General features: G+C 41.0%; 1 protein-coding gene across 2 annotated transcripts in view; it reads left to right on the top strand.

The window, feature by feature from the left end:
- SLCO5A1 (solute carrier organic anion transporter family member 5A1) overlaps positions 1 to 26,332 on the top strand; it is a 151,711-nt gene that overhangs the window by 118,079 nt on the left and 7,300 nt on the right. For both annotated transcript variants that reach the window (XM_043601173.1, XM_043601172.1), the window contains 4 exons: positions 1,518 to 1,716; positions 20,274 to 20,433; positions 22,545 to 22,786; positions 24,987 to 25,051. In XM_043601173.1, coding sequence (XP_043457108.1) covers positions 1,518 to 1,716; positions 20,274 to 20,433; positions 22,545 to 22,786; positions 24,987 to 25,051 — 666 coding nt within the window. The remainder of the gene's footprint in view (positions 1 to 1,517; positions 1,717 to 20,273; positions 20,434 to 22,544; positions 22,787 to 24,986; positions 25,052 to 26,332) is intronic.

The following is a 26,332-nucleotide window of genomic DNA, read 5'->3' as shown; positions in this document are numbered from 1 at the left end:
CAAATACTGCCGCTTCTGTGAAGCCCTCCCTGATTTCTCCCAGAGAAGGCTCACATGCTTCTTTTCCAGTATTCTTCCTGCCTTTTGTCTAATTGTTTTATTGTAGTCTAATTTGTTTATTTTTATTTTAGATTATGAGGTTCTTGGGGCAGGCAATATAGCTTTTCTCTTAGCTTTTAAAAAAACTGTGAAACATAATGCACACAGAAATATGTGAATCAAAATTGAGAGATAATAAATAATCATAAAGTGAACATTTGTGTCACTATTACCCAGGGCATGGAATGGCATGTTTTCAGTACTCCAGGAGCACCCTGTATCCTTTCCTGACCCCACCTGTTCCCCCTACTATCTTGGATTTATGACCCTTATTTTCTCGGTTTTCTTCGTAGTGTCTCTGCCTATATATGTATTCCTAAACAAAGCATTCAGTTCTATCTGCACTTGAACTTTTTACAGATGCCCTCATGTCATGTGTTCTGTTTTGTTTCTTTCATCGAACATTGCATGGGTATGATCCATCCTCATAGTTGAGCATTGTCATGACCTTCACTTTTGTTGCTGTAGAGTGGCCTTTCATCATATGAATTTATAACATGCAATGTATCTATTAATGGACATTTGGTTTATTTCCAGTTTTGGGCTATTATGATGCATCAGATTTCTTGTACACTTCTTTTTTTAAATGTGTATTTATTTATTTTTGAGAGAGAGAGAGAGAGAGAGAGAGAGAGAGAATGTGTACACAAACAGGGGAGGGGCAGAGAGGGAGGGAGAGAGAGAATCCCAAGCAGTTTCTGTGCTGTCAGCGCAGAGCCTGACGAGGGGCCCAATTCCATGAACTGTGAGATCATGACCTGAGCCGAAATCAAGAGTCAGAGCTTAACTGACTGAGCCACTCAGGCTCCCCTCTGGTACACTTCTTTTGATCCCCATGTGCCTGAGTTTCCTTAGGGTATAGATCCAGGATTGTGACAGGATGGGTGTATCTTCAATTCTACCAGATAATGGCTAACTGTTCTCAAAGTAGCTGTCACAGTTTACATCCCACCAGCTGTGCAGAGAGTGACCACTGCTCTATGACTTCGCCAACATGTGGTAGCATCGGCCTTTAAAATTTTTATCGACACAATTGGTGCAGAGTAGTATTTTACTATGGTTTTAAATTGTATTTCCCTCTTAGCAATGAGGGTGAGCACCTTCATGTGTTTGTTGGTCAGCTGGATTTCCTCTTTAGTGAAGGGCCTGTTCACGTTTCGTTCACTTTTTCAGTCGGTTGCTTGTCTTTATTTTATTGATTTGTAAAAGTTATTTTACATTCTGGATATGTGTCCTTTGTTGGTTGTATGTGTTGAAAACAAATTATACTATAGAATCATACACATTGAAGATTTATTGATTACGGGACTTTTTTTTCCTCAGTGCTAATCAGTAAGTAGGAACAGGAGTAATTAGAAAACAAATTACAGTGTATGTTAACCTTCAGAGTAATCCTGTCCTTCCCTTCTTCTCTCTAGGTGTTATTATTGTCCCCAGTGCCGGTGTGGGGATTGTCCTGGGAGGCTACATTATAAAAAAACTGAAACTTGGTGCAAGAGAATCTGCGAAACTAGCCATGATCTGCAGTGGTGTATCCTTACTGTGTTTTTCCACCCTGTTTATCGTTGGATGTGAAAGTATTAATCTAGGGGGCATAAACATCCCATATACAACAGGGTAAGTATCCTGAAAGAGCCATTTTGTATCGTCCTGATCATGAGTTGAGTGCAAAGCCCTGTAGTGTTGGTACCCAGGGCTGGACCGTCTCCTGCTCTAGGCGGGTCTCCTGTGCACGTTCCGTCTCCCCGGGGGGGCGGGGCATGCGCTCGTGGAGGGCAGCGGCCATGGTCCCTCCTTGGTCCCTGCCCCTTTTGACCCTCACAGAGTGTCTCCTAGTATTTTGGTTATAACAGATGAGGAGGAGATGCTTGTTGGGTTAAAGGAAATGGTTCTTCTTTATAATGCAATGTTTTGAGTCGCTAATATGTTCACATAGTCGAAGAACATAAAGCTCAGTGGCAATGTAACGGGAAAGAAAAGTCTTGGTCTTACCCAAGTCCTCCACCTCATCCCCCCCGTCAGAGACAAACGAGGCAGGCGCTTTAATTCATTTCTTACGTGTCCTGCCAAGGCTTCTTTATCGAAGAGACTATGAACATGTATTTAAAGTTTTACCTGTGTTATAGCCAAAAGGTAGCATTCTATATATGCTTTCCCAGCTTTAAAAAATATATGACAATATAGCTTGGAGATCTTTCTGTGCCAGTAATAATAATACAGAGCCTAGCCTACCCTTATATCGACACTCTCTGATGCTTTACTCATTAATCCTCATGACAACCCTATCAGGTAGGTTCTATGATTATCTTGGTTTTACAGATGGCAAAACTGAGGTACAGAACACACGTACTGGGGGTAATGCTGATAATATGTAACACACAGCTAAGAAAAAAGTTCCAACCTGTAGCATTTGCCGATTTCGGAGATTTGATTATCCCCACTGACGCTGATTTTAAGCTAACCGCGTGAAGATACTGAACACCAAGCTGGGAGGAGATGCCCAGTCACGTACCATTATATAATATTTCTATCAAAGAGGTATTTAGACTTAAAGAGCCTGGTGAAGACGTAGAGAGTAGTATAATAAAATAATTAGGAGGCAATGAATTGAGTATTTATTATCTTTGTATTATTTAACTGTAAGTTTATATAACTTAACTTTAAAAAAAAATTTTTTTAACGTTTATTTATTTTTGAGACAGAGAGAGACAGAGCATGAACGGAGGAGGGTCAGAGAGAGGGAGACACAGAATCTGAAACAGGCTCCAGGCTCTGAGCTGTCAGCACAGAGCCCGAAGCGGGGCTTGAACTCATGGACCATGAGATCATGATCTGAGCCGAAGTCGGCCACTTAACTGACTGAGCCACCCAGGTGCCCCTATATAACTTAACTTTTAATAATGGCTATGCTAAACAAGCAGATGACTAAATCCTTGAAAATTGAAGATTTTATGACCCAGGGTGGCTGTGCTGGATGTTACATCAAACTTAATTCAGACTTCACCCCAGAGAATTCAGAGTCTGTGCCGTTAGCACTCCTTTTAACTGCTATGTAACATTCCATTTAATTCTGTTTTGTAATTTAACCAGTCCCCATTTGACAGGCGGTTTCCAATCTTTAGTCATTAAAAATAATGCTGCAAAAAATAATCTCATGCCTATATCACTTCTCCTGTGTGCCATGTATTTGTAGGATAGATTCCCAGAAATGAGATTGCATTGAATATTGCCTCCCCGGGTGTTGTATAAATTTGTACCCTTACCAGCAATGGATCTGAGGGTCAGTTTCCCACACCCTGTCCAAAGGAAGGTGGAAAATTCTTCTTTGAGAGTTATGAAAACCATAACTTATATTTCTTGAGCACATTGGGGTTATTAGAATCTACTCATTGGACAGAATTTCAGTGCCTAGATTTTGGTGCTTGGTATCAACGAGCACCGTATCCTTTTGATTTTCAGTGGAGTTTTATCTTATAAAATGTTCCACCTGAACTTTGAACAAGAAGAGCTTTAATTTCACTTAGCCAACCTAGAATATCAGAAAGAAAAAAGGAGGAACTGCCAATCAGAGCTTATTTGGATGACAGAATATGGTCACTTGTCTCAGGAGTCTTTTTTTCACCAAGAGATGTGGGTCTGGGCATTGCATGTACTGATACACAACTTCTTTTCTGTGCCTATTACAATGGCGTAGGAAATAAAGTCTTCAAAAATTTAAGGGCAGTTTAGAATAGGAGCCCAGATTCTTGAGTTAAATCTGAATTTGCATCTTCACTTGGCTTGGCCAGTTGCTTAACTGTACGCCTCAGTATCCTCATCTGTAAAATAGGGTGATGATAATAATGCCTTAGTTCCTTCAGGTGTAACAGAGTATCATAGACTGGGTGGTTTAGAAACAACAGAAATTTATTGCTCACGGTTCTGGAGGCCGGGAAGTCCGTGATCAAGGTGCCGGCAGATTCGGTGTCTTATGAGGCTCCCCTCCCTGATTCATGAATGGTGGTCTTTTCTCTGTGTCCTCATATGGTGGGAGGGGTAGGGGATCTCTCTAGAGTCCTTTTCATAAGGGCACTCATCCCGTTCATGAGGGCTCCAGCCTCATGGCCTAATAACCTCCCCAAGGCCCAACCTCCAAATATCATCACACTGGGGATTAGTTTTCAACCTATGAATGCTGCGGGCACCCAGACATTTCATCTACAGCAATAAGAATCACCTTAGAGGCTGCAGGCGGGGACAGCATGAGTAGCACATGTAAAGCTCTCACCTTGGTGCCTGGCACACAGTAAGCGCTCACTGGAAGTTAGCTATTGTTATCAGTCATCACAAATACTCTTCTGGTATTTACCTCTGTATTTTCAAGACATAATGTGTAAATTAACCAAATTGAGACATTATGTATGACTTCCTATCTTGATAAATGAGGAGTTCAGTTTCCCATTCATATATTGTGGTCAAATCCTTCTTGGATATTCTTATGCTTGATCCTGCCAGTATTAGTAACTGCTGAGGCACAAGCAGTATGTCATGATTAGATTTCTTCTTGTGTACAACGTTGACTTTCCTGGAATTCATAATTGTTTTATTTTCATTCCCTTTGTTCTCTCTGAATGTGTCTGGCTTCCTACATTCTCTAAGGGCTCAAAATATCTCGCTGTGATTTTTCTCCTGTCTGATAACCTCGTGATTCCATTTCCCACCCCTTGGAGTCATCTAATCAGAGTCTTAGCTGCGCCCAGCCGGCTCCCTGGAATCCCGTTTGCCTCTGTATGGATCCTTTGTTCCTCTGAGCTCACATGCCTCTTCCTTGGCTCGTCCCTCATTTTGTGAGAGCACATCCCTCAGTAGCTACAGGAAGGCTATAAAGGCTATAAGTTTTTTTTTTTTTTTCCTGAATATTGTTCATGAAATAGCTTTAAAAAAAAAAGCTGTTATATTTGATTGCCAAGTTGGCTGGGTAAAGAATTTTAGATTGGATGAATCATTTTCACTCAATTTTATTACTCCATTGTCATCTAATTTCTCATGCTATTGTGGAAAATCTGGCCTTTCTTTTTCCCAGTCTTTTGTATGTACCCTATTTTTTCTTTCTAGGAGCTTTCAGTTTACTCCTGGTGTTCCTGAATTTCATCATGATATACTTTGGAGTGGGTTTCCACCCCTCCCACCCCCTGCTCTGAGCACTTAAGTGAGCTTTTAATGTCTGGAAACTGTGTCCTTCAGTTTTGTTTTTATTTTTACTTAAATTTTGATATTTTTTCCTCACCATTTTTTCTCTTCTCTTTCCTTCATTGATTCTCTACTATTCTTTATCACCTATATTGTATAAGACACTTTTTTTCTCCTACTTTTGGAAAGATTTCTTCAGCTCTATTTTTTCAGTCTTCTGCTAAATCTTTATTTTGAATATTGTATTTTTTCAAAAGTTATTTATTTATTTTTGAGAGAGAGAGAGAGAGAGCACAAGAGGGGCAGAGAGAGAGAGAAAATCCCAAGCAGGCTCCACACTGTCAGCAGAGCCCAATGTGAGGCTTGAACTCACGAACTCACGAACTGCAGGATTATCACCTAAGCTGAACCAATTGAGCCACCCAGGTGCCCCTGTATTTTTAACATCCAAATTTTTGATTGTTTTTTTTTGCTTCTAGTCCTCTTGCTTCATAGGTGGAATCCCTTCTTTTATTCTCCAACATTATTTAGAGTTTGTTTTCCTTCCTGAATTGTCTGTGTCCCCTGAGTGCCTGCTTTCTATTTATTTTGCTGTCCTGATTATGTTGGAATCTTCCCTTACATTTCTGGTGATCCTTAGCTTTCTCTTAGTATTGAAGAACATGCGTTTAAAAAGCTAGGTCAGTGCTCTGGTCTGACAGTAGAGCTTGTCCTTTGGTGGATCTCACCGTAGGTAATGGGAGATGGGGAGCTGGCATTTTCATTGGGGTAATGCATGTCAGAACTTGAGGCCTTACCTCTGGAGGGCTTTGGCTGCTCAGGAGACGGGTTCTCCTGTTTCTCGGCTGGAGCTGTGTTGGGATAGATTCAGGGTTGTAAGCCTAGCTTCTGGTGTTCTAGAGCTGGGAGTGGGATGGTGGTGGGAAGGGGCCTGGGTCCTTCTGTTCATTCTGTAGACTTTTACCTAATTCCCCTGCCATCATTCTAGCATCTCACCAAAGGTCTTCTTTATATGTGATGCTCTTACGTCCGTAGACTTTGGTTTATTTTCTCCAGAAAATAAAGGCATGAGGGAAAAAGTAGACATCCACTAACTAGAGTGGGGATGGAAATCTGCTTAAAATTGTACATTTAGACCACAGCTTACTTGTGTTGTCTGTCCTTGAGTTCTTTTTTTTTTTTTTTAAAGTTTATTTATTTTGAGAGCAAGAGAGAGAGGCAGAGAGAGAATCCCAAGCAGGCTTCTTGCTGTCAGCAGATCTTGACACGGGGCTCGATCTCGTGAACCACAAGATCATGATCTGAACCAAAATGAAGAGTTGGACACTCAACTGACTGAGCCAGCCAGGTGTCCCCTGTCCTTGAGTTCTAGAGGCCTATTCTTCTTTCCCTGACTACTAGCCTTTACCATGCTCATATTATTTTTTAAGTTCTCAACATACTTTGTTTTATTGAATTCTTGTTTTTCTGTAATCTTATTTCAGTTGGACTAGTTGCCTTCTAGGCGTAATTTATATTCTGGAAGCTTCCTTTCATGTATCTCAGTTGTATCCACTTTTTTAGTTGTTTGTGTATTTGTTTATTTGTTAACTCCTTGTTTTGCTGGAGAAAAATACCCAGATACCTCCCTAGGAAAGAGCCCGTGGGAAGAAAAACTTTTTGATCCTGTAAATGTATTAAAGCATCTTTATTCTTTCTCTCACATTTAAAGATAGTTTGAGTGGGTATGGAATTATAAGTTATAAATTGCTTTTCGGAGAACTTTGAAACCACTGCTTTGTCATCTAGCATCTAATGTTGCTGGTAAGAAATTTAACTCCAGGCCTAGCTCTCATTTCTCTGTAGCCAACTTTATTTGGACGATTTTAGGAAATTTTTTATCCAAGGTGTTCTGAAAGTTCATAAGGAATGCTTTACCATCCAATTTTGTCTTGGCTGGACCCTTCCAATGTCACTTTCTCAGAGAGGCTCTCCCTCTCTGCCCAACCTAAGGGAACCCATTCTCCCCTTTATTGCATTACTCCTCCTTAATTTCCTCGTAGCACTTACCACTAGCTGAAGTTATCTTGTTTAAGTACGTGCTCTGCTCTTGTCTTCTGTTTCTAAACTATGAGCTCCTTGAGAACAGTTACTACAGCTGTCTATATCATAACTGCATCCCCACCATCTGAAGCAATGTACAGCGTTTGTTGCACGAAGGAATGAACAGATGAATGAATGTTTTGGCCTAGGGCTTTGTTCGTTCACTACATTAGGCACTCTCTGAACCGTCTTAATCTCACACGTATGTCTTAAACTCCAGGGAGGTTTTCTTCTATTATAGCTTTACATACTCTCTCCATTTTCCATGCTCTCTCCAGGATTCCTGCTAATCTGTTGTTGGAACTTATGGACTGGTTGCCTGTATGTTTCATTTGTTCTCTTGTATTTCCTATGTCCTTTGCTCTGAGAGATTCTTCCATGCTTTGTTTTCTATTCTTTATGTAAATTGTCTTTTTATTTTGAGAATAACTTTTTTCTTTGTTGTATTCTGAGTGTTCCCTTTTCATAACATCCTGATGTCTTTTTTTTTTTTTTTTAATTTTTAATGTTTATTTACTTTTGAGAGAGAGAGAGAGACAGGGCATGAATGGGGAGGGAGGCGGGGGAGGAGAGACAGAGGGAGACATAGAATCCAAAGCAGTTTCCAGGCTCTGAGCTGTCAGCACAGAGCCTGACATGGAGCTCGAACTTATGAACTATGAGATCGTGACCTGAGCCAAAGTTGGATGCTCAACCGACTGAGCCACTCAGGCGCCCCGTTCCTGATGACTTTTTACATAGTAGTATCTTCTCAGATCTGTGTATATAATTAGATTTTTTTTTTTTTTTACTTTGTTTCTATGCCTCACATTTTGCCATTTGATTTTAAGGGTTAGTTTTTCTGTTCGTTTATTCTGGGCTTTACAGGCTGACAAGACTCAGTCTAGCATCTTTCAGGTTATGTGCTCCACCCTCACCCCCATACAAACATGGGGGGGGTTAGTCTCCGTTGTCAAAATCTAGAGTAGAAGCTTAGCTTTTTGAATTTCTTCCAATTTCTTTAGAGGAGAACGTTCTGGAGAATGTCTGGGCTCTGACGTGGGGGTGGAGGTGAGTGAATATGAGAATGGAAGGATCCACTGGTACAATTTTCTCCCCCTCAAACCTCAGCTTCCTCCTCATCTGGGGCTTCTGCCGCATCTGATGACTTCGAGCTCACAACCTTGTGGAGCCTCATGGAGGGTCCATGGGGCAGGTTGGCTCTTCTCCAAGGTGGTATCTGCTCATCTGCTCATAATATGCGTATTATGCGTATCCACTTTGCTCTTTTCATGAAGTTTGGTGTTAGTCTTTCCATTCCTCTTTGCTGGCATTATTCCTTTTAATTTTTCTCGCTTTAATTTTAGGTGCATTCTCAGAGGTGGGGTGGGGAGGCACCCTCCCCCCCCCCCCCCCCGCCTGCCGTCTTACTTGCTTTCAAACTGCAAGTCCCCTCAAGAATTTAAAGCCCTTGCTTAGCACCACATCAGTCTTGCCAATCCTGAATCAATGGACTCTGGACTCTCCAGCACTATGGGCAAAAATTACATAATTGTGCTGATTGGCCCCATTACAAATTTATGAGTTCCAATCTTAGCAGGCCCTCGTCTTTGCTGAGCAATCCATTTCCTTGGCCCTACTCAGCTTCCTTTCCTGTGCCCCAGCATGGTTGCATTTTTTAAAATTCTTTTCTTCAAGTATTTTGTCTTACTCTCATCTTCTTTTTCTTGTTGGACATCCCAGATTCTGTGTTAGTGAGAAAACAGGGGTCCCAACAATGAACTTCTTGGCCTTCTCTCCCCTCTCCCCTCAAACTCCTTTGTCAAAGACGGTGTTATTTTCAAAGAAAAGTACCAGAGCCATCAAGTTTCTAACTGTGTGACCTTGGGAAAGAAAAAAAAAAGGCTAATATTGAGTTTTGGTTTCCTCATGGCAAAATTGGTGATAATGTCAGTCACATCCGGTTACAAACGTAATTACATAAAACACATGTGGTTGAAAAAACAAAATACTGCAGACGGGTTAAAAATTGGGAAGCCAGTGTCTCTTTCCTCCGTCCTCAGTCTCCAGTTTGAAGCTTTCCAATATTTTGTGTTTGTAGTTTTGATTTTGAGGACTGTATTAGGGAAGTTTTCTGATATTTCCTACCACGGAGTCCAGCACTTAGTATACGTTGAAAAAGTCAGTTTCTTGTCTCTTCTCCTTTCCCTTCTAGATCATACAAAGCAACTGCCTTTTCTTCTTTACAAGATGAATGAATGTCTGGCATCTGTGTCTGGGTAGGGATGTTATTCATCTAGTGATGTTGAACTTTTAAGAACTTGATGAAAATAAGCATCTTAATCACCCAATTCCATGATTTATGCTACACTTCTTCTCATTTGATTGTATCCAACAGAGGAAAACTCGGTAAGGCATGCTGGAGGCTACTTCAGGTTTCCATTCATTCCAGTAGTTGCGGCCTGACTTCATCCAAGTTCATAAATTAGCAACATAAAAACCCAGTTTCCTTGGAGAATTCGTCTGGCTTCCCAAATACTTCTAGGAAGGTAGTCTAAAATTGAATTAGTGTAAACACTTTTGGGGGGGGGGTGCAGCTGCAAAGGCTTGGCACTTTTTTTTTTTTTTTTTGACAGAGAGAGAGAGAGAGAGAGAGAGAGAGCACGAGCATGAGCAGGCAGGGGACGAGCAGAGAGAGAGAGGGAGGGAGACACAGAATTCAAAACAGGCTTCAGGTTCTGAGCTGTCAGCACAGAGCCCAATGCTGGGCTCATGACAGCTCAGAGCCCGATGTGGGGCTTGAACTCACAGACTGCAAGATCATGACCTGAGCCGAAGTTGGACGCTTAACCGACTGAGCCACCCGGGCACCCCTAGGCTGGGCACTTTAAGAACAGCAGTTATGTTTGTGTGAAGAGTAAGAGCGTCCTTTCTCCAAGCAGGGTGTGGACTACATTTCAGCCTCTCCTTGCTCCTTTGGCTGGGTGCTCTTGTGCAGTGTACAACCTGCTTATTGGTCTGGCTTGGCCTGTTAAGTAAAAGCTGTTCTGCGTGATTTTGAGGCTTGCATGTGGGACTTTTTTTTTTTTCTTTCTCCTTTAAATCCAATAGAGAGATGAAGGGAGTGGCAGTGAAGAGAGGAGTCTTTGTTCAGTGTCTGTTTCATTCGGGTCTGGTGATCGGCACTTGCTCGTGTATATCTTTTACATATAATGCTTGCAGCACCACTCTACTGTGTGTACTATTACCTGCATGTTTTAATTAAAGAAACTGGGCTTACAGATGAAGTGATTTGCCCAAAGTCCTCAGTTAACAAGGAGCAGAACCAAATGAAACCCAGATTGTCTATTTCAGAGTTTGTTCTTTCTGAGCACCACGGTCAGTTGCTGCTTTATTTCATGTGGGGAAACACGGAAGCGTACTCACCACCTCCTTAGGAAGAGAGCTAGAGAGATTGTATCTGTTTCTGTCAGTGGCGCATTGTTTCTTCATTTTTTTCATACAGCTGGGTTACAGGCATAATGCTGTGTCTACACAGTGCTGTAGCTCAGAGGCTCTCAAGTTAACCAGCCTAGATTTTCACCCCAGCCTTGCCACATAATAGCCATGTAAGGATGGGGAGATTCTTCAACCTTTCTGTGTTTGGTTTCCACACCTTCAAGGTGAAGATGCTGATAGATACTATGTTGCTGAATTGCCCTGAGGATTGAATAAAATACTTTGCAAATTCCTTAATCTCTCTGTGCGTCAGTTTCCTTATCATTAAGCTGCGTCAATAACAGTACCAATCTCTTAGAATTAAGAAAGATGAAATAGGATAAAACCCATACATGCTAAGCAATTGATAACTAACTATTTAATGGCATTTTTTCTCATTTGAAATTCAAGAAAGAAGCTCAGAAAGATTGAATAACTTGCTCAGTCACACAGAAAATGATAGAACTAGAATTTGAACCCAGGTTTCTCTGATTCTGAATGCAATGTTTTTAATTATTAAAATGTTCTGAAAGAAGGGGCGCCTGCGTGTCTCAGTTGGTTGAGCATCCGACCTCGGCTTAGGTCATGATCTCCCAGTTCGTGAGTTCGAGCCCCACATCAGACTCTGTGCTGACAGCTCGGAGCCTGGAGCCTGCTTCAGATTCTGTCTCCCCCTCCCTTTCTCTGCCCCTCCTCTGCCCATGCTCTGTCTCTCTCTGTCTCTCAAAAAAAAAAAAATGTTAAAAAAAATTTTAAAAATAAATAAAATAAAAAGTTCCAAAAGAAGAAAAAAGCACAAAGAAGCAAGCACAACCTATGAGCTACCTCCATTTATTAAAGCCTGTAAGCGAAGCCCCAGGTTCACCAGCAGGATGAATCTTCTTATATTAAAGGACCTGATAACTGATCCATCTTTGAATTTGTATCAAATGCTCAAGAGGTACCTCAATGCCTGATATGAGGTTGAGATGTTTTAGAAAGATGAACTTTTCCTGTTGAGCCAAAATGGAGTCACAGTCTTTTTGCAGAATGAACCTGACATGTTACTTACTGGTGGTTCCCCTAGAAAATTCAGATTTCATAGCCAAGGTGTGGAAACAACCTAAGTGTCCATCAACAGATGGATGGATAAAGAGAACGTGGCATATACATACAATGGAAAACTACTCAGCCTTACAAAAGAAAGAAATTTTGCAGTATGTGACACAATGGATGAGCCCCGAAGACATCACGCTAAGTGAAATAAGCCAGTTACAGAATGGCAAATACTGACTGAATCCATTTATACGAGATAGCTAAAATATTAAATTCATGGAATCAGAGGTGGAATGATGGCTTGAGGAAGTGGGAGATGGGGAGTTGCCAACCAATGGGCATCAAGTGTCAGTCAATCGGGCTCTAGAGATCTGCTGTACATCATTGTACCCATAGTCAACTATACTGTGTAATACACTTAATGTTTGGCAAGAGAGTAGATCTCATGTTAAGTGTTCCAGCCACAATATACTAAAATAAGAAAAAATTCAGACTTGAGAATTGGATGATTTTTCATTATGAAAGATGCTAGTGCTCCAGTTGAATATCCTGGCCCATTTCCAACCCAAGTAATTACATTCCCAGCACCCACTATGTCCCTGCAGTTTTAATTAGGAAATGTGTTTTGCTTCCCCTCTGTGTCTGTGTTTCACACAGGTATGCCGTAATCATCTCGTTGCCATAAGAGTCAGGATTTACTGTGAACACGGTGGCTTAAATAACACTTTATATAAACACACTGCATAATGTGAGTTCTTTCCTCTTTGCCACTTCTTCTTGAAAAGTAATTTTTAAAAAGGGGTTAGATCTGATTCCCATGTACAGAATTGTTCAATAGTACTGGGTCTTGATAAATCATTTCATAATGCTAGCTTTATTATCTTTCATTTGTCAAGTGTCATCTCTTTGAACTCAACACTAAGATCTATTATATCATCCTCTGGTTTTGTGACTTGACTTACTGCGCCAGAATGTTTCCAGGGGTGATTTCTTGAGCTGTGAGGGGGAATCATTTTCTCAGTTTTCTGTGTTCGGCAGTGACTTGGATGGAGTGGTCCACCAGGTTCAACCAAGTCCAAAATCTCAGAGGTTGGGAATTTTCCCTGAAGTGGCCTCTCTCAGTATAGTTTTATTGACCCAACGTACTGAAACTATGGAAATTGAATACAGCCTGCTAATTCCTACCTTCTCTGAAACTTTCCCCAATTCATGTCATTCTCTTTGTCACCACTTCTTCCCCTGCCGCAGGGTATATTTGATACTCTATTACCAGCCCTCTGCGTGGCTATCATTTCTGGCCACATCACTTCTAAATTCTCTAATGAAACCATTCATCTCCTCATCTGTGTCTTCAGCTTAACCTACTGAAGTGTTCTCCCATTGTTTAAATCTTTTGGTGACATTCAAGATCTTTTATTTGTTATAGACATTAATAATTTTCAGAGAAATTCCAGAAAAGTAGAGGACAAATAATTTACTTAAAAGATCTTAGGTATGTGTCTCTGGATTATCCTAACTACTTTAATTAATAGGCTTACAATTCATGTCTAGCTATATGTGTATGATTTGATCTATTCTTGGCTCTGTTTGGGAGATACAAACAAAATTTGCTTTACTTCACTTTGAGAGTACCAAGGAGATACAAAATATAAGCAAATTTTCCTTCCAATGAGTTTTAAACTTTGTAACAGAGATCTAAACAAATAACATGAAATGTATAAAACTATGGAATACCTATTTAAATATAATAAGCCTTTTTATTTCAAAAATACCTATGAATATTAATAAACCCAGGACCAAATTTACCATTTTATAATGTCGTATTAACATAGTCAATAAGAAATGTTTATCATTTAATGTAGCGGGAAAAATAGAACCATACAAAATCTTGGTAATGATATGTTATCAATGTTATTGTATATGCATATTGAAAAAAAGACCAGAAAGTGATAGACTAAAAGCATAATATGGTGGATATTTCTGGGTGGTAGAATCACGTGTGAGTTTAATTTAATTTTTCAGTCTTTTTGTATTGTCCAAATTTTGTACAAAGAGTATGTATTACTTTAGTAATAAATAAAGGTGTTTCAAAAACTGTAATAGGTGAAGGAGATTAAGAGGTACAAACTTCCAGCTATAAATTAAGTAAGTCATGGAGATGAAAAGTACAGCACAGGGAATATAGTCAATAATACTGTTATAACCATTGTAAGGTGACGGATGGTGAGACTACACCTACCATGGTGAGCACTGAATAATGTATAAAGTTGTGAAGTCACTATATTGTACACCTGAAACTAGTGTAACATTTATGTCAACTACACTTCAATAATACGTTTTAAAAAGTAATTCTGGATTTATTTATTTATTTTTAATTTTTTTTTATGTTTATTTATTTTTGAGAGAGAGAGAGAGAGAGAGAGCGAGCGTGAGAGGGGGAGGGGCAGAGAGACGGAGATACAGAATCCGAAGCAGGCTCCAGGCTTCGAGCTGTCAGCACAGAGCCCGACGCGGGGCTCGAACTCACAGACCGTGAGATCATGACCTGAGCCGAAGCCAGACGCTCAACCGACTGAGCCACCCAGGCGCCCCTTTTTTCTTTTTTTCTTTTCTTTTTTTTGTTTTTTAAAGCAATTCTGGATTTAAAAAGATGGTTTAGTACCTGGCTGGCTCAGTTGGTGGATCATGTGACTCTTGATCTTGAGGTTGTGAGTTTGAGCCCCACTTGGAGCCCCCCATTGGGGCTCAAACCAAAGAGATGGTTTGTATAAGTTGTAGGTCATTATATATAAATTTCAAGTTAAAACTCACTTGAATTTATGTGTGAATTTATTTGTTGACTACAAAGCTCAAGGAAACTTTAACAATAAAAATAGTGATTGGAAATAGTAATAACTTTCATGAATGTAGTCCTCTAGTAAACCTGTTCTATTACCTATATTATGTAATGTATGATTCCTTGGTTACACTTGCTCTCCTCATACAGGCAGGAGGGGCATTAATAGCCATAGACTTAGATTTGGCCCCAGGTCATATGGCTACAAAATGGTAGGCCTGAAACTAGATCCCAGTTTAGTTCTTTTTCCCGAATTATCTGTAGGAGTAACTTCGAAAATGACTTACTCCTTTATTTATTTATTTACTTTTATTTTTTTTAAACGTTTACTTATTTTTGAGACAGAGAGAGACAGAGCATGAACGGGGGAGGGACAGAGAGAGAGGGAGACACAGAATCTGAAACAGGCTCCAGGCTCTGAGCTGTCAGCACAGAGCCCCACGCAGGGCTTGAACTCACAAACCTCGAGATCATGACCCGAGCCCAAGTCAGGTGCTTAACCGACGGAGCCACCCAGGCGCCCCGACTTACTCCTTTTTGAAAAGAAAAACGTCATTGAAGGCCTATTGTGCTTGTGATTGTATTACTTTAATTCATTTACACTTATTTCATGTGTAGATAAAGACCGCACACCAGTATCTTAGTGCCTATTATGTTCGAGGAACAATGCTGGACACTGGCTGTGCATTTACTCACCTAATCCTCTCAACAGCCACGTGATAAAGACATTATGATCTCTGTTTCACAAGTGTGAAATCTCTTTAGATTGGTTCACAGCACTTGCGAGCTGTAGGTATGGAATTGAACCTGCTCCTTCTGACTCTAATGCTCAGTCACGGTGAAAGGTGAGTGTCAGAAAAGCTTCATGAGATGAAGAGGAAGGAAATGGGATGAGGTGCCTGGAAGACTCATGCTAGAGAAACTGAAAATACAGAAGTTACGCAAAGCTGCCTGCCAAGTATAGGGGTTTCAGGGTGTAGGCCACAGACACAGAGATAACTGGGTTTAAACCCATCTTTGATTCTTGTGAACTTTGACAGTATCTATCCTCTCAATTTCCTCATCTAAAAGATGAAGGCACAGTCATAACAACTTTAATTCTTGTGAGGAATAAATGAGGTAGTTTATATAGAGATTTCAGTGCACAATTCCTGGAGTAAAAATTGGGCTCTTTACTCATTTAGTTTTAAATGATAATGGTGATTATGATTATAATAATAATCACTATAAACCTGAAGTCGCATAGCTCTATACAGCCAGGGAAGCATTTTAATATGAAGCCAAGAATTTAAGTGGAATAAAAAAAACACATTCTAATTGAGGTCTTCTTGAATTCAGTTAGACTTGAATATATAGTGACTTGAGAGAGATATCACTTTTTTCTAGGTGATTGGTATTTTTTCCTAAAAAGGTACCTGCTATGTTAATCATATTCTTTTAATCCATGTGACTTGGGCATAAGAAGCATGGATTCCCTCTTTTCGTATTTCTCAATAGAGAGCCACTTAAGAGGAGGCAGAAGGATGGTTGGGGAGCTCCTCTTTGATTTATGGGGACCTGTAGAAATATGTCAGATGGGGAAGTCCAAGTATTCTTAGGTCTTGGGGTGGCATAATTTGACATACTCTGTGGGGTGTGTGTGTGTGTGTGTGTGTGTGTGAGAGAGAGAGAGAGAGAGAGACAGAGAGACAGAGAGAGAGACAGAGACAGAGAGAGATTTGAGAACAACTGTCTTCTTATTTACCCAGCTGTGATAGCCCCATGGTGGACGTTATTACCTATGTTAAACCATAATCTGTTTTATTATTGTATATTATTTTAAATAAATATTGATCTTTAAGCAATTTATTTAAAAAACATTAGGCAGCAAGCTTGTTCTTTTTTTTCCTTTTTTGTTCATTTAGTCTCCCCGTGGCTGGTTTTCTCGAAGCCTCAGTGATTATGGAACACATCATTGCACTTTTTATAGTTTCTTATTTTTTAAGATCTGCAAACTGTACTAGATAATCTCAGAGACTGATCCCATCTCTCTAGTTCTAGAATTCTGCCATTTTTATTTTTTTATTTTATTTTATTAAAAAAAAATTTTTTTTTTAACGTTTATTTTACTTTTGAGACAGAGACAGAGCATGAACGGGGGAGGGTCAGAGAGAGAGGGAGACACAGAATTGGAAGCAGGCTCCAGGCTCTGAGCCATCAGCCCAGAGCCCGACGCGGGGCTCGAATTCACTGACCGTGAGATCGTGACCTGAGCTGAAGTCGGACGCTTAACCGACTGAGCCACCCAGGCGCCCCTCTGCCATTTTTGTGATAAGATATCAGGTGTGACTCTCAGGCTTGCAACTTGGACCAAATGGTTATTTGTTAGTCCGTTTGTTAGTGAGGCCTTTTTCTTCACTTGGAATGAACACTTACATTGATTCAGAGCTAGCATGAGCCTGATCTGCAAAGCTAACTTGTCAGAAATGCTTTAGTTCATTGGAAGGGGACGCACAGTCCCTTCGCACAACGTGGACGTGGTACACTGTAGCCTGTACGTTTAGTACTCCCACGATGGGCTCACTGCAGGCTGGTGAGTGGTGCTTAGTACTATTCAGGCTTACACGCTTATGCCATTATTACAATCCAGCCTGTTTTCTGAAAAGTGAGTGTCAAGCAAGACATTATTATTCCTAAAATTTATTTTATTTTATTTTTAAAATGAGCGCAGTGTAAAGCATTAACCATGTTGGTATCTTTCCCTTTTTTGTGCCACTGTCGCCTTTTCCCCAATGACTTTTTTGTGAATACCCACTTCTTTTCACTGCTATTTATTTTTGTTGCCTGTCTTGATTTTCTGAGAGCTTTATTGTATCATTTCTTTGTTTCAGACACCGTGTTCTCATGAGAAAAGCAAACATACCCAGTGGTGACCTAGGAATGTGCCTCCGTTTCTGGAACTCAGGAAAGCTTGTGCTTCCTGTCACCGGGGGTTTTAAGCATCTGTTTATATTCTCTCTAGATTCATTTTTCTCTCTTTTAGTTCTCGGGTGAGAGGAGGGTACAGAGGGAGAGGGAGAGAGAGAATCTTAAGCAGGTTCCACACCCAGCACGGAGCCTGATGCAGGACTGGAGCTCGCAAACCGTGAGATTGTGACCTGAGCCGAAATCAACAGTTGGATGCTTAACTGACTGAGCCACCCGGGCACCCCTAGCTTCCTTTCTCTTGAGTGGACGTACCCATAAAAGAGAGGTGTTTGGAATCTGTGGTGCTCATAAATGAATATGAATCGTGATCTTCATAAGAAATTCTTTGTAACTTCTAAATAACAATAGTAGTAATTATATTGTATGGATTTGAAGCCTGTTGTTTTTAGTGATTACGCGTGCAAACGTATAAAAACCCTTTTATTGGGTCATGGCTTGAAATGTCGCTCTTGAGGAACTAGTGAAGACAGTGGCAAGGTACAGAGCGGTTTTCAGATGTACCAGTTAAATGGCACTAATTAGCGTTATAGTGAATCATTTGACCTCCCTGGACATCTATGTCATTGTCTGTGGAATGTAGTAAGAGGTCTAGAATGGGCTTTCTCATCGTCACCCTCAGGACTACTAAGACTTGGGCAGGTTAATTTGTTACTGTGTGTGTGTGTGTGTGGAGGGGGTGGTGTTCTGTGTATTGTAGGATGTTTAGAAGCTTCCCTGGTCTCTGCCCACTAGATACCAGTAGCACTTCTGTAGTTATGACAAACAAAACTGTTGCCTAGGAAACAAAATTGCCCCTCAGGAGCATTACTGGCCTAGGACTGCATTTCCTGAAATATACAACAAAATGATAGGAATCCGCGAGTTTGTGGACATAATTGTCAGAGTCTTGTGACCAAATTTCTTCTGTGGAATGACATAAATGAAGAACAGAGTTTATTTTACATTTGCCTCTTTAGAAGACTTTCTTGATAAGGTTTAAATACTGCCATGAATTTGTTCCTTCCATTAAAATTTGAGGACTCAGTTATCAAAGTGTGAAAGAGGACACAGGAAAGAGCCCTTTGAACAAATAATGCCTTATGTCTATAGATTAACACATATAGTTGGTGTGGGCTATGCTACTGGAGGGGTGGATAGTCAACATAGGCATTAAAGGTAAGTTCTAGCATTAAGCAGACATTCCAAAATATTTGTTGAATGGGTGGATGATGAATAGATGGATGGATGAATGATATAGATCTGCTATTTCTTTTTTTTAAATTTTTTAATGTTTATTTTATTTCTGAGGGAGAGAGAGAGAGACAGACAGAGAGAGACAGAGTACAAGCAGGGGAGGGGCAGAAAGAGAGGGAGATAATCCAAAGCAGGCTCCAGGCCCTGAGCTGTCGGCACAGACCCGGAGGCGGGGCTCGAACTCACAAACTGTGAGATCATGACCTGAGTCAAAGTCGGACGCTTAACCAACTGAGCTACCCAGGCGCCCCTGGATCTGCTATTTCTAACTCATGTGGCTTTAGGAACAGTATTTCATCAGTAACAGAAAATGGTGGTCACGGGGCACCAGGGTGGCTTAGTCGGTTAAGCATCTGACTCTTGATATTGGTTCATGTCGTGATTTTGGGTCATGGGATAGAGCCCTGCATGGGATTCTCTCTCTCCCTCTCTCTCTGCCCCCCCCCCCCCTTCAAAATAAATAAATAAATAAATAAATAAATAAATAAATAAATATTTTAAAAATTGGTCTCAGAGAAGCCAAGGAAAGAGGTTGTTGAGTATAAGCACTACAGAGCCCCTTTCATTCTTCCATGAGCCCCTCCTGGGTACCTGCCTCTGCTCTTCCAAAGCATTTCTTTCTACTTCTCTCCCCAACCCTATATCCTGACTTGCCTTTTTTTTTTCCTTTTTGTATTTGTTGCCTGAATTGATTGTATCAGAGCTTTTCATATTGTATCGTTTCTTTGAATCAGACGTCATAGTCTACGAGAAAACAAAACCCAACACGTTACCGTGAATCCACATCTGGGCATCCTGAAGGAAGGACCGAATCGTTCTTTTCTGGCTGTGTGAATCAAACTAGTGATAGGATTCCTGATCTTCTTTGGAAATCACTTCCGATTCATTTTCTAGAGTCCCATGTCTTTCTTAGATAATTTATTCCAGAACAATTAAAGTTTTTGGTCAAAGCAATCTGCGTCGACAACCCCGATGGATGCATTTTATGTTTGCGCCCTCCTAGTGATGCTGTTGATCTGGCACAGAGTTAAAGAAATTGAGGTCTGGATTTGTTACAACGTAGAGCTTCGTGTCTACAGTAAGTGAGTAGTGAAACAAGGGTTAGAACTGCTGAGCCCAGATCTGTAGCACCAGGATCCAAGGTGGAAGGTAGAATTGAGGCAAGATAGATAATTTCATGCAAAGATAATGAATTTACAGCCCCAGAAGATTGAAACATTTTCCTTCATGCTTTGTTTAAAAGTCATAATAATTACCGAGGGTGGCTATTTCCGGTACTATAACTTTGATTTATGGGAACTAGCTTCTCTAAAATGGACAAATTACTTAACGTTGAGAACTTTTTCTTTACAACATTTCAGTAAATGTTGCTCATGACCTGCTTTTTTCTCTCTAGACCTTCTCTCACCATGCCTCACAGGAACCTGACAGGAAGCTGCAATGTTAATTGTGGTTGTAAAATACACGAGTATGAGCCAGTCTGTGGATCAGATGGAATTACATACTTTAACCCTTGTCTGGCTGGCTGTGTTAACAGCGGTAATCTTAGCACTGGGGTGAGTATATTTCCCAAGTTCCTGTACTGTTAATCCAACATCCTGTGACAGGGACGTGTTAGGACTCATATGCTAACACGTGGCTTTAGTCCCTCTTTTCAAGAAACTTCAAATAACCTCCAAAATACTTCCTGACAAAAACCCAGAGGAATGAAAATTATGCAATGCTATCATTTTTTTTTTTTTTCCCAAGGACGATTGGAACATGTGGGTATAGTGACTTGGTTTCATATCAGCCCTCTCCCACTTTACATTCTGTGCCAACTCAGTGAAACATGATAAGGATGAATGCTGGGCTTCCCATTTATTACTCAGCCAGGGCCCTTGTGATGCATTTGAAGGTCAAGATGACCACGTTTTGTGCCCGTAGAAGAGGATAGGAGAGCACCTTCCCTGATCAGAGTCTGTGAAGATGCGTGATGGAGTTTTCATAGACTATCAGTTCAAACTTTTTTTTTTTTTTTTTAACATTCAGAGTAAAGATATTTCTGTCAGTTCAAGAATAGGCTATTTTGAGAATTCCCTTCCCCGTGAATTATAAATAGGCTGTAATACTGTGGGAGGTTTTCATATTCTACTCAGTTCCTTACTGAGCCTGGTTTCATTCTTTGCTTAAGAACGGATTGTAGGAGGCTGCTTTAATCAAAAAGGTTAAGGTGCATTTGCCTGTACTGTGTAGGTGTTAAGGGATTATACTATTGACTGTATGTTTTGGGATCATCAGATTTGATTTCGGAGTTTTAAGCTAGAGTGATAAATTGAGAAATCCTGTGGCTGGCTCCCCAGTATATAATTGGTGAGCTCCAGTGTGTAACCAAGTTGAAAGAGACAATGAGAAGTGTTCTCGGTGGCTAAGTCCTGGGAGTGAGCGAGTGAGTCCTCTAATGCACAGTCCTCATTCCTAAAAAGAGGCCAGCAGTCCCCAGAGCACAGAGGGCCAAACGGTGCCCCGTCCTCATATTTGTTGCTACTGCTTTTCTAAGTGGCTGAGAGGTGACAATGGCAGTGAGTTCAGCTTATGTTGCACGGTGAAAACAACATAATAGGCAGAAAGATTAATTGGCTGTTTTTATTTGAAATGGGTTTAAAAGAATTTTTTTAAATATTTATTTGTTTTTGAGAAAGACAGGCAGAATGTGAGCAGGGGAGGGGTAGGGAGAGAGGGAGACACAGAATCTGAAGCAGGCTCCAGGCTCTGAGCTGTCAGCACAGAGCCCGATGCAGGGTGTGGGACTTGAACTCACGAACCGTGAGATCATGACCTGAGCCGAAGTCGGATGCTTAACCGACTGAGCCACTCAGTTGCCCCTACTTGAAATGGCTTTTTAGTTCCTTGAATTAGCTGGTTTCAAACGAAACAGCCGGTGGTATGTTCACTGGTCCTGGCCCTGAAGTCATCACTATCGCATCATGAAATCTCTGCCTTTATGTAACAAGTATTTACTTTGGGTCCTACGCCGTGTTCTGGCTTATGCTAGGTGCTCTGGTGGGCATAAATAAACATAAGCCTTGGTTCCTGTGTTCAGGGGGTTTCTCCAATCAGGGAGTCCACGAATTAAACAGCAGTTGAAATAGCATATAATTTGTGACCAAAAATGAGCATATGGAATGTGAATGCTATAGAACTGAGTGTCAAAAGCTCCTAATAAAGGTTTTGGTTAAAACAGTTTGAACAGCAGACATTGTTAGATGCATGCTTCGGATATTTACTGTTAGCAATGAGGATGTATTTTCTTTCTTTCTTCTTCTTCTTCTTCTTCTTCTTCCAATTTTTTTTTTTTACTTTTTTAAATGTTTACTTATTTTTGAGAGACAGAGCGCGAGCAGGGGAGGGGCAGAGAGAGAGGGAGACACAGAATCCGAAACAGGCTCCAGGCTCTGAGGTGTCAGCACAGACCCCGATGCGGGGCTCGAACCCATGAACCATAAGATCATGACCTGAGCCAAAGTCAGATGCTCAACCGACTGAGCCACCCAGGTGCCCCAATGAGGATGTATTTTCAATTAAATATGATGCATATTTAAATACGAGAGTTATTTTAGAGCTTTTAACCTTGTCTTGATTTTCCTATGCTTTTGTTGGCTTACAGTCGATCTTTGTTATCCCTCAGATAAGGAATTACACAGAATGCACGTGTGTCCAAAGCCGGCAGGTGATCACCCCGCCCACAGTGGGCCAGCGCAGTCAGCTTCGCGTCGTTATTGTCAAAACCTATCTCAACGAGAACGGCTATGCTGTGTCCGGGAAGTGTAAACGGGCCTGCAATACCCTTATCCCGTTCTTAATTTTCCTTTTCATAGTCACCTTCATCACAGCATGTGCCCAGCCATCAGCCATCATAGTAACACTCAGGTGAGAACCGCACTTGGCTCCCAGGTGGGTTGTACGCTCAGAATTTGCCAGAATACACGTTCCAGACTGGACTGGTGTGGTAAAGCGGAGCAGAAAGCAAAGGTAGATTGTGCAGGAAAGCATTCAGACGTTTGCTTGTTGAGCTTAAGAGAAGTGTTTACCCAGGTCAGGAAGGGAGAGGAAGGTTGCAACATTTCGTACCCCGGTACGTTCTTTATTCCTGTAGTTTGGCGAAACTTCTTGTGAGTGTCTTTTCTTCCTACAGTCTGTGCCCGATAAGGTTCAAGTTTCAGGAGCTGAAAGCTGTCACCATGTTAGCCACAAGAAGCCTGACTCCAGCGGGGGCAGGAAGTCATTTGGTGAAGTTGCTAAATCTCGCCTACGGCAGAGAATATTATCTCCAACCTTGTAGATAGTTAGTACCTCCGCGGTCAGTGACAGTTCATGCTGGGCCTGCAGTTCAAAATGCTGATTTCATGAGTTTTACTAGCATATACAGTTTGGGAGTTGAGGACAGACTGGGAGATGTCTCTTCTCAGTAGTTGTTCATGCTGCGCTTTATTATATACCCTGTTTGTGCTTTTTTTGTTTGTAAGGGAACATGGACGTTACTTTAATGGAAGTCCTATTCAAAATGTTGACGCGGACACATTCAGATCAGGCTGTTGGCATTTGCAGTAAAGGCTGCAGCAGGCGGAGAAGGATGGGGACGGTGTGGGGAAGGAGCACAGCCCAGCAGCTTTAGGAGGATGGGGTGGGGGAGCCAGTGCAGTGAAGGAGTGAGGAGGAGAGGGAATCCCGTCTCATTTTTCCTTCACCTCCTCCCTGGCTCCTCAGTACCCCACACTGCTGGGCACCTGGTGGCCACACCTGCTGGGACATCATTCCCTTGGGCTGTTTGCTGCTTACTCTGCATATTTTGGCTTCTCTTCTATGGGATGCTGAGTTAGACATTTCCCAGCCAATTCATTCCTCAACAGTAAGATAACGGCACCCAGTGGGAAGGCCCATTGGTTTATTCACTCACTGCCTCCATCAGCAGATACTTATGGGGTAACAGCAGTGCGTGCCTCTTTGGGGAAGTGGCTAGGGAACGGTAAGGAAGATGGGGAAAAGATGGCAAGTGTACTGGTCCTTGGGAATTTGACATGCTATACCTAGAAGTCGATGCGTATGGGACAGAAAGGATGAGGTGCTTCAGCATTTAAAACAAAATGAATCATTAATAATCTAATTCTTTGGACTTTAGTCCTGCAAGAGATGGTAAATAACCCAGAAATGGGCTGCCCATGTTATATTGCTCGAACGAGGCAGATCACCAGCTGGCTTTTAACCCAACACATCAGAAAAGGAGCCCTTTAATCTTTTCTAATTAGAAATCAATAGATTCCAATCTTCCTGCCATGTGGGAATTACTCGGAGCATACATTTCAGGAAAGGAAGAAAAAAAAAAAATAATGTGGTGGGAGGGATTCATTCTTTTTCTAACATTTGATTTGCTTTTTTAATACCTTTTTTTTTTACTCTATTTCTTTCTTTAACTTTTTGCCTCTATACTTTTCCTTGAGAAAATATGGGAGTAACTTTCGGTGTACACACCTACCCTCTGGAAAGTGTAAGCAAATAGAAAAAAGGAATGCAGTAGATAGGATAAAACACTATATATGTTTTTTCACAGAACCGATTTTGGAAGCTCAGAGCTACTTCTGTACCTTAACTATGACCCTTTGGTCCTCTACCAGTATTTACACAGAAACAGAGGTCATCAGAGTTTCTTCGGGGTCTTCACTGGGGAGAACTTATTCACAGATTTAGCTGTATCAGCAGTCTTGTTTGGCTGTTGTTAATAAATCCTAGTAAATAGGAGTGCCTGGGTGGCTCCGTCGGTTAAGCGTCCGACTCTTGATTTTGGCTCAGGTCGTGATCCCAGGGTTGTGGGATTGAGCCCCGGGTTGGGCCCCATGCTGAGCGTGGAGCCTGCTTAGGATTCTCTTTCTCCCTTTCCCTCTGCCTCTCTCCCCAGCCTGCTCGCACTCTCTCTTTGTCTCAAAAAAAAAAAAAAAAAAAAAAAAACCTAGTAAATTAATATTTTGGCACAGCAGCTCTTTGGTCCCCAGCTCTGCTCTAAGCGGGCTTGATGTGATGTTCATTTTCTTGAGGCCAGTGTTTTAAAACATTTCTTTCTTTCCCTTCACCATAGGTCGGTAGAAGATGAGGAGAGACCTTTCGCGCTGGGGATGCAGTTTGTTCTATTGCGAACACTTGGTATGTTCCTGAATTTCCGCACGTGCTTCTTAGTTCCTCTTTACAGATGACAAATTCTCACTGTCCTTTAAAAATCACAAGTCAATCATTTGTTACCATTAGTGGTAGCTAGGATTTTACAGGGCACGTCGTCTTTACTCTCTGATTTGAACTAGAAGCTACTCAGTTCTGTCGTTTGATGAAACAGAACAAAACTGACTTTAGAACAGTTTCTTTTTCACAATGAGCATAATAAACTCGGACTAAATTCCCCAGAAAATTTTGAACAGTAAGAAATATTGAACCAAGCAGTTGCGATGGACTCATGGTCTTGGCGTTCTTGTCCCTTTATGCCTTTTTAACAGGAAAGTGATGGCACTCATATTATTTGTGAACATTTTAATTCCTTACTTTCTTACAATAATTTTATTGGACTGGGCAAAAAGTATACCTGTCAAGTTTTCTGAGGAAAAGAAATGAAAAATTCTGAAAAGAACAAAGAGAGATTCCCAAATTGAAGAGAAGCTTGTTAGCACTGTCCATATGTCACAGAGTCCGCACGAAGAATATCGTCCTGATTTTGACAAACACCATATCACTCTGTGGTGTTTTGGGACGATGCATGGGAAATACTATGTGAAATAGCCCACTCCCTGGATCAAAAGGAATGTATTTTTAATTGACATCCTCATTATCAAGCATATTTTTTTCTTTTGTAAGTGGCAGTCTGTCATTTTCTTCAGCTGTTACTTCCCCCAGTAATCAGTATCATTGTTCACAGGACCAAAAAAAAAAAAAAAAAAGAAAAAAAAAGTTTTGTTTAAAATTTAAATGTTTAATTTCCATCTTGAAGGATAAAATGGTATCCCCTGACCCTTTGAAACATTAATCTCCGGAACTCTCGATTTGTCATTATGTTGTGGTTGATAGCCACGTCTGAGGGTAAGGACTTTCCAGTGACCCTCAAAGGCCTCTAGTTGCATTGAATGGGTAGCTTGCATTTTGGTACCAATAAAACTTTGAAGGTCCCGTTTTTCAAAACCAACTGGTTAAAGGAAATTCTGACATCCTTTGATGTAGTTAAGAAGTTTGCCTTATACTTCTCGTGGGCAACTATAAAGTTGTTTTCAAAGAAGGAAATTTGTTGAGCGAACAGTCAGTTAAATAGGAAAAGAAAAAAAAAGTTCCTCCTTTTTGCTCCGCCAGAGGGATGTCACAGCGTCAGTAGCAAGTGGAAGGCATTTGGAACTAAATTTATAATTTAACCATCACTTAAGTTCTGCTGATTATGAAAAACTATAG

This window comes from Prionailurus bengalensis, chromosome F2 (genome assembly GCF_016509475.1).
Source record: "Prionailurus bengalensis isolate Pbe53 chromosome F2, Fcat_Pben_1.1_paternal_pri, whole genome shotgun sequence".
NCBI classification, from domain to species: domain Eukaryota; kingdom Metazoa; phylum Chordata; class Mammalia; order Carnivora; family Felidae; genus Prionailurus; species Prionailurus bengalensis.
Note: the sequence above shows the minus strand (reverse complement) of the source record. Positions and strands in the feature narration are given on the sequence as shown.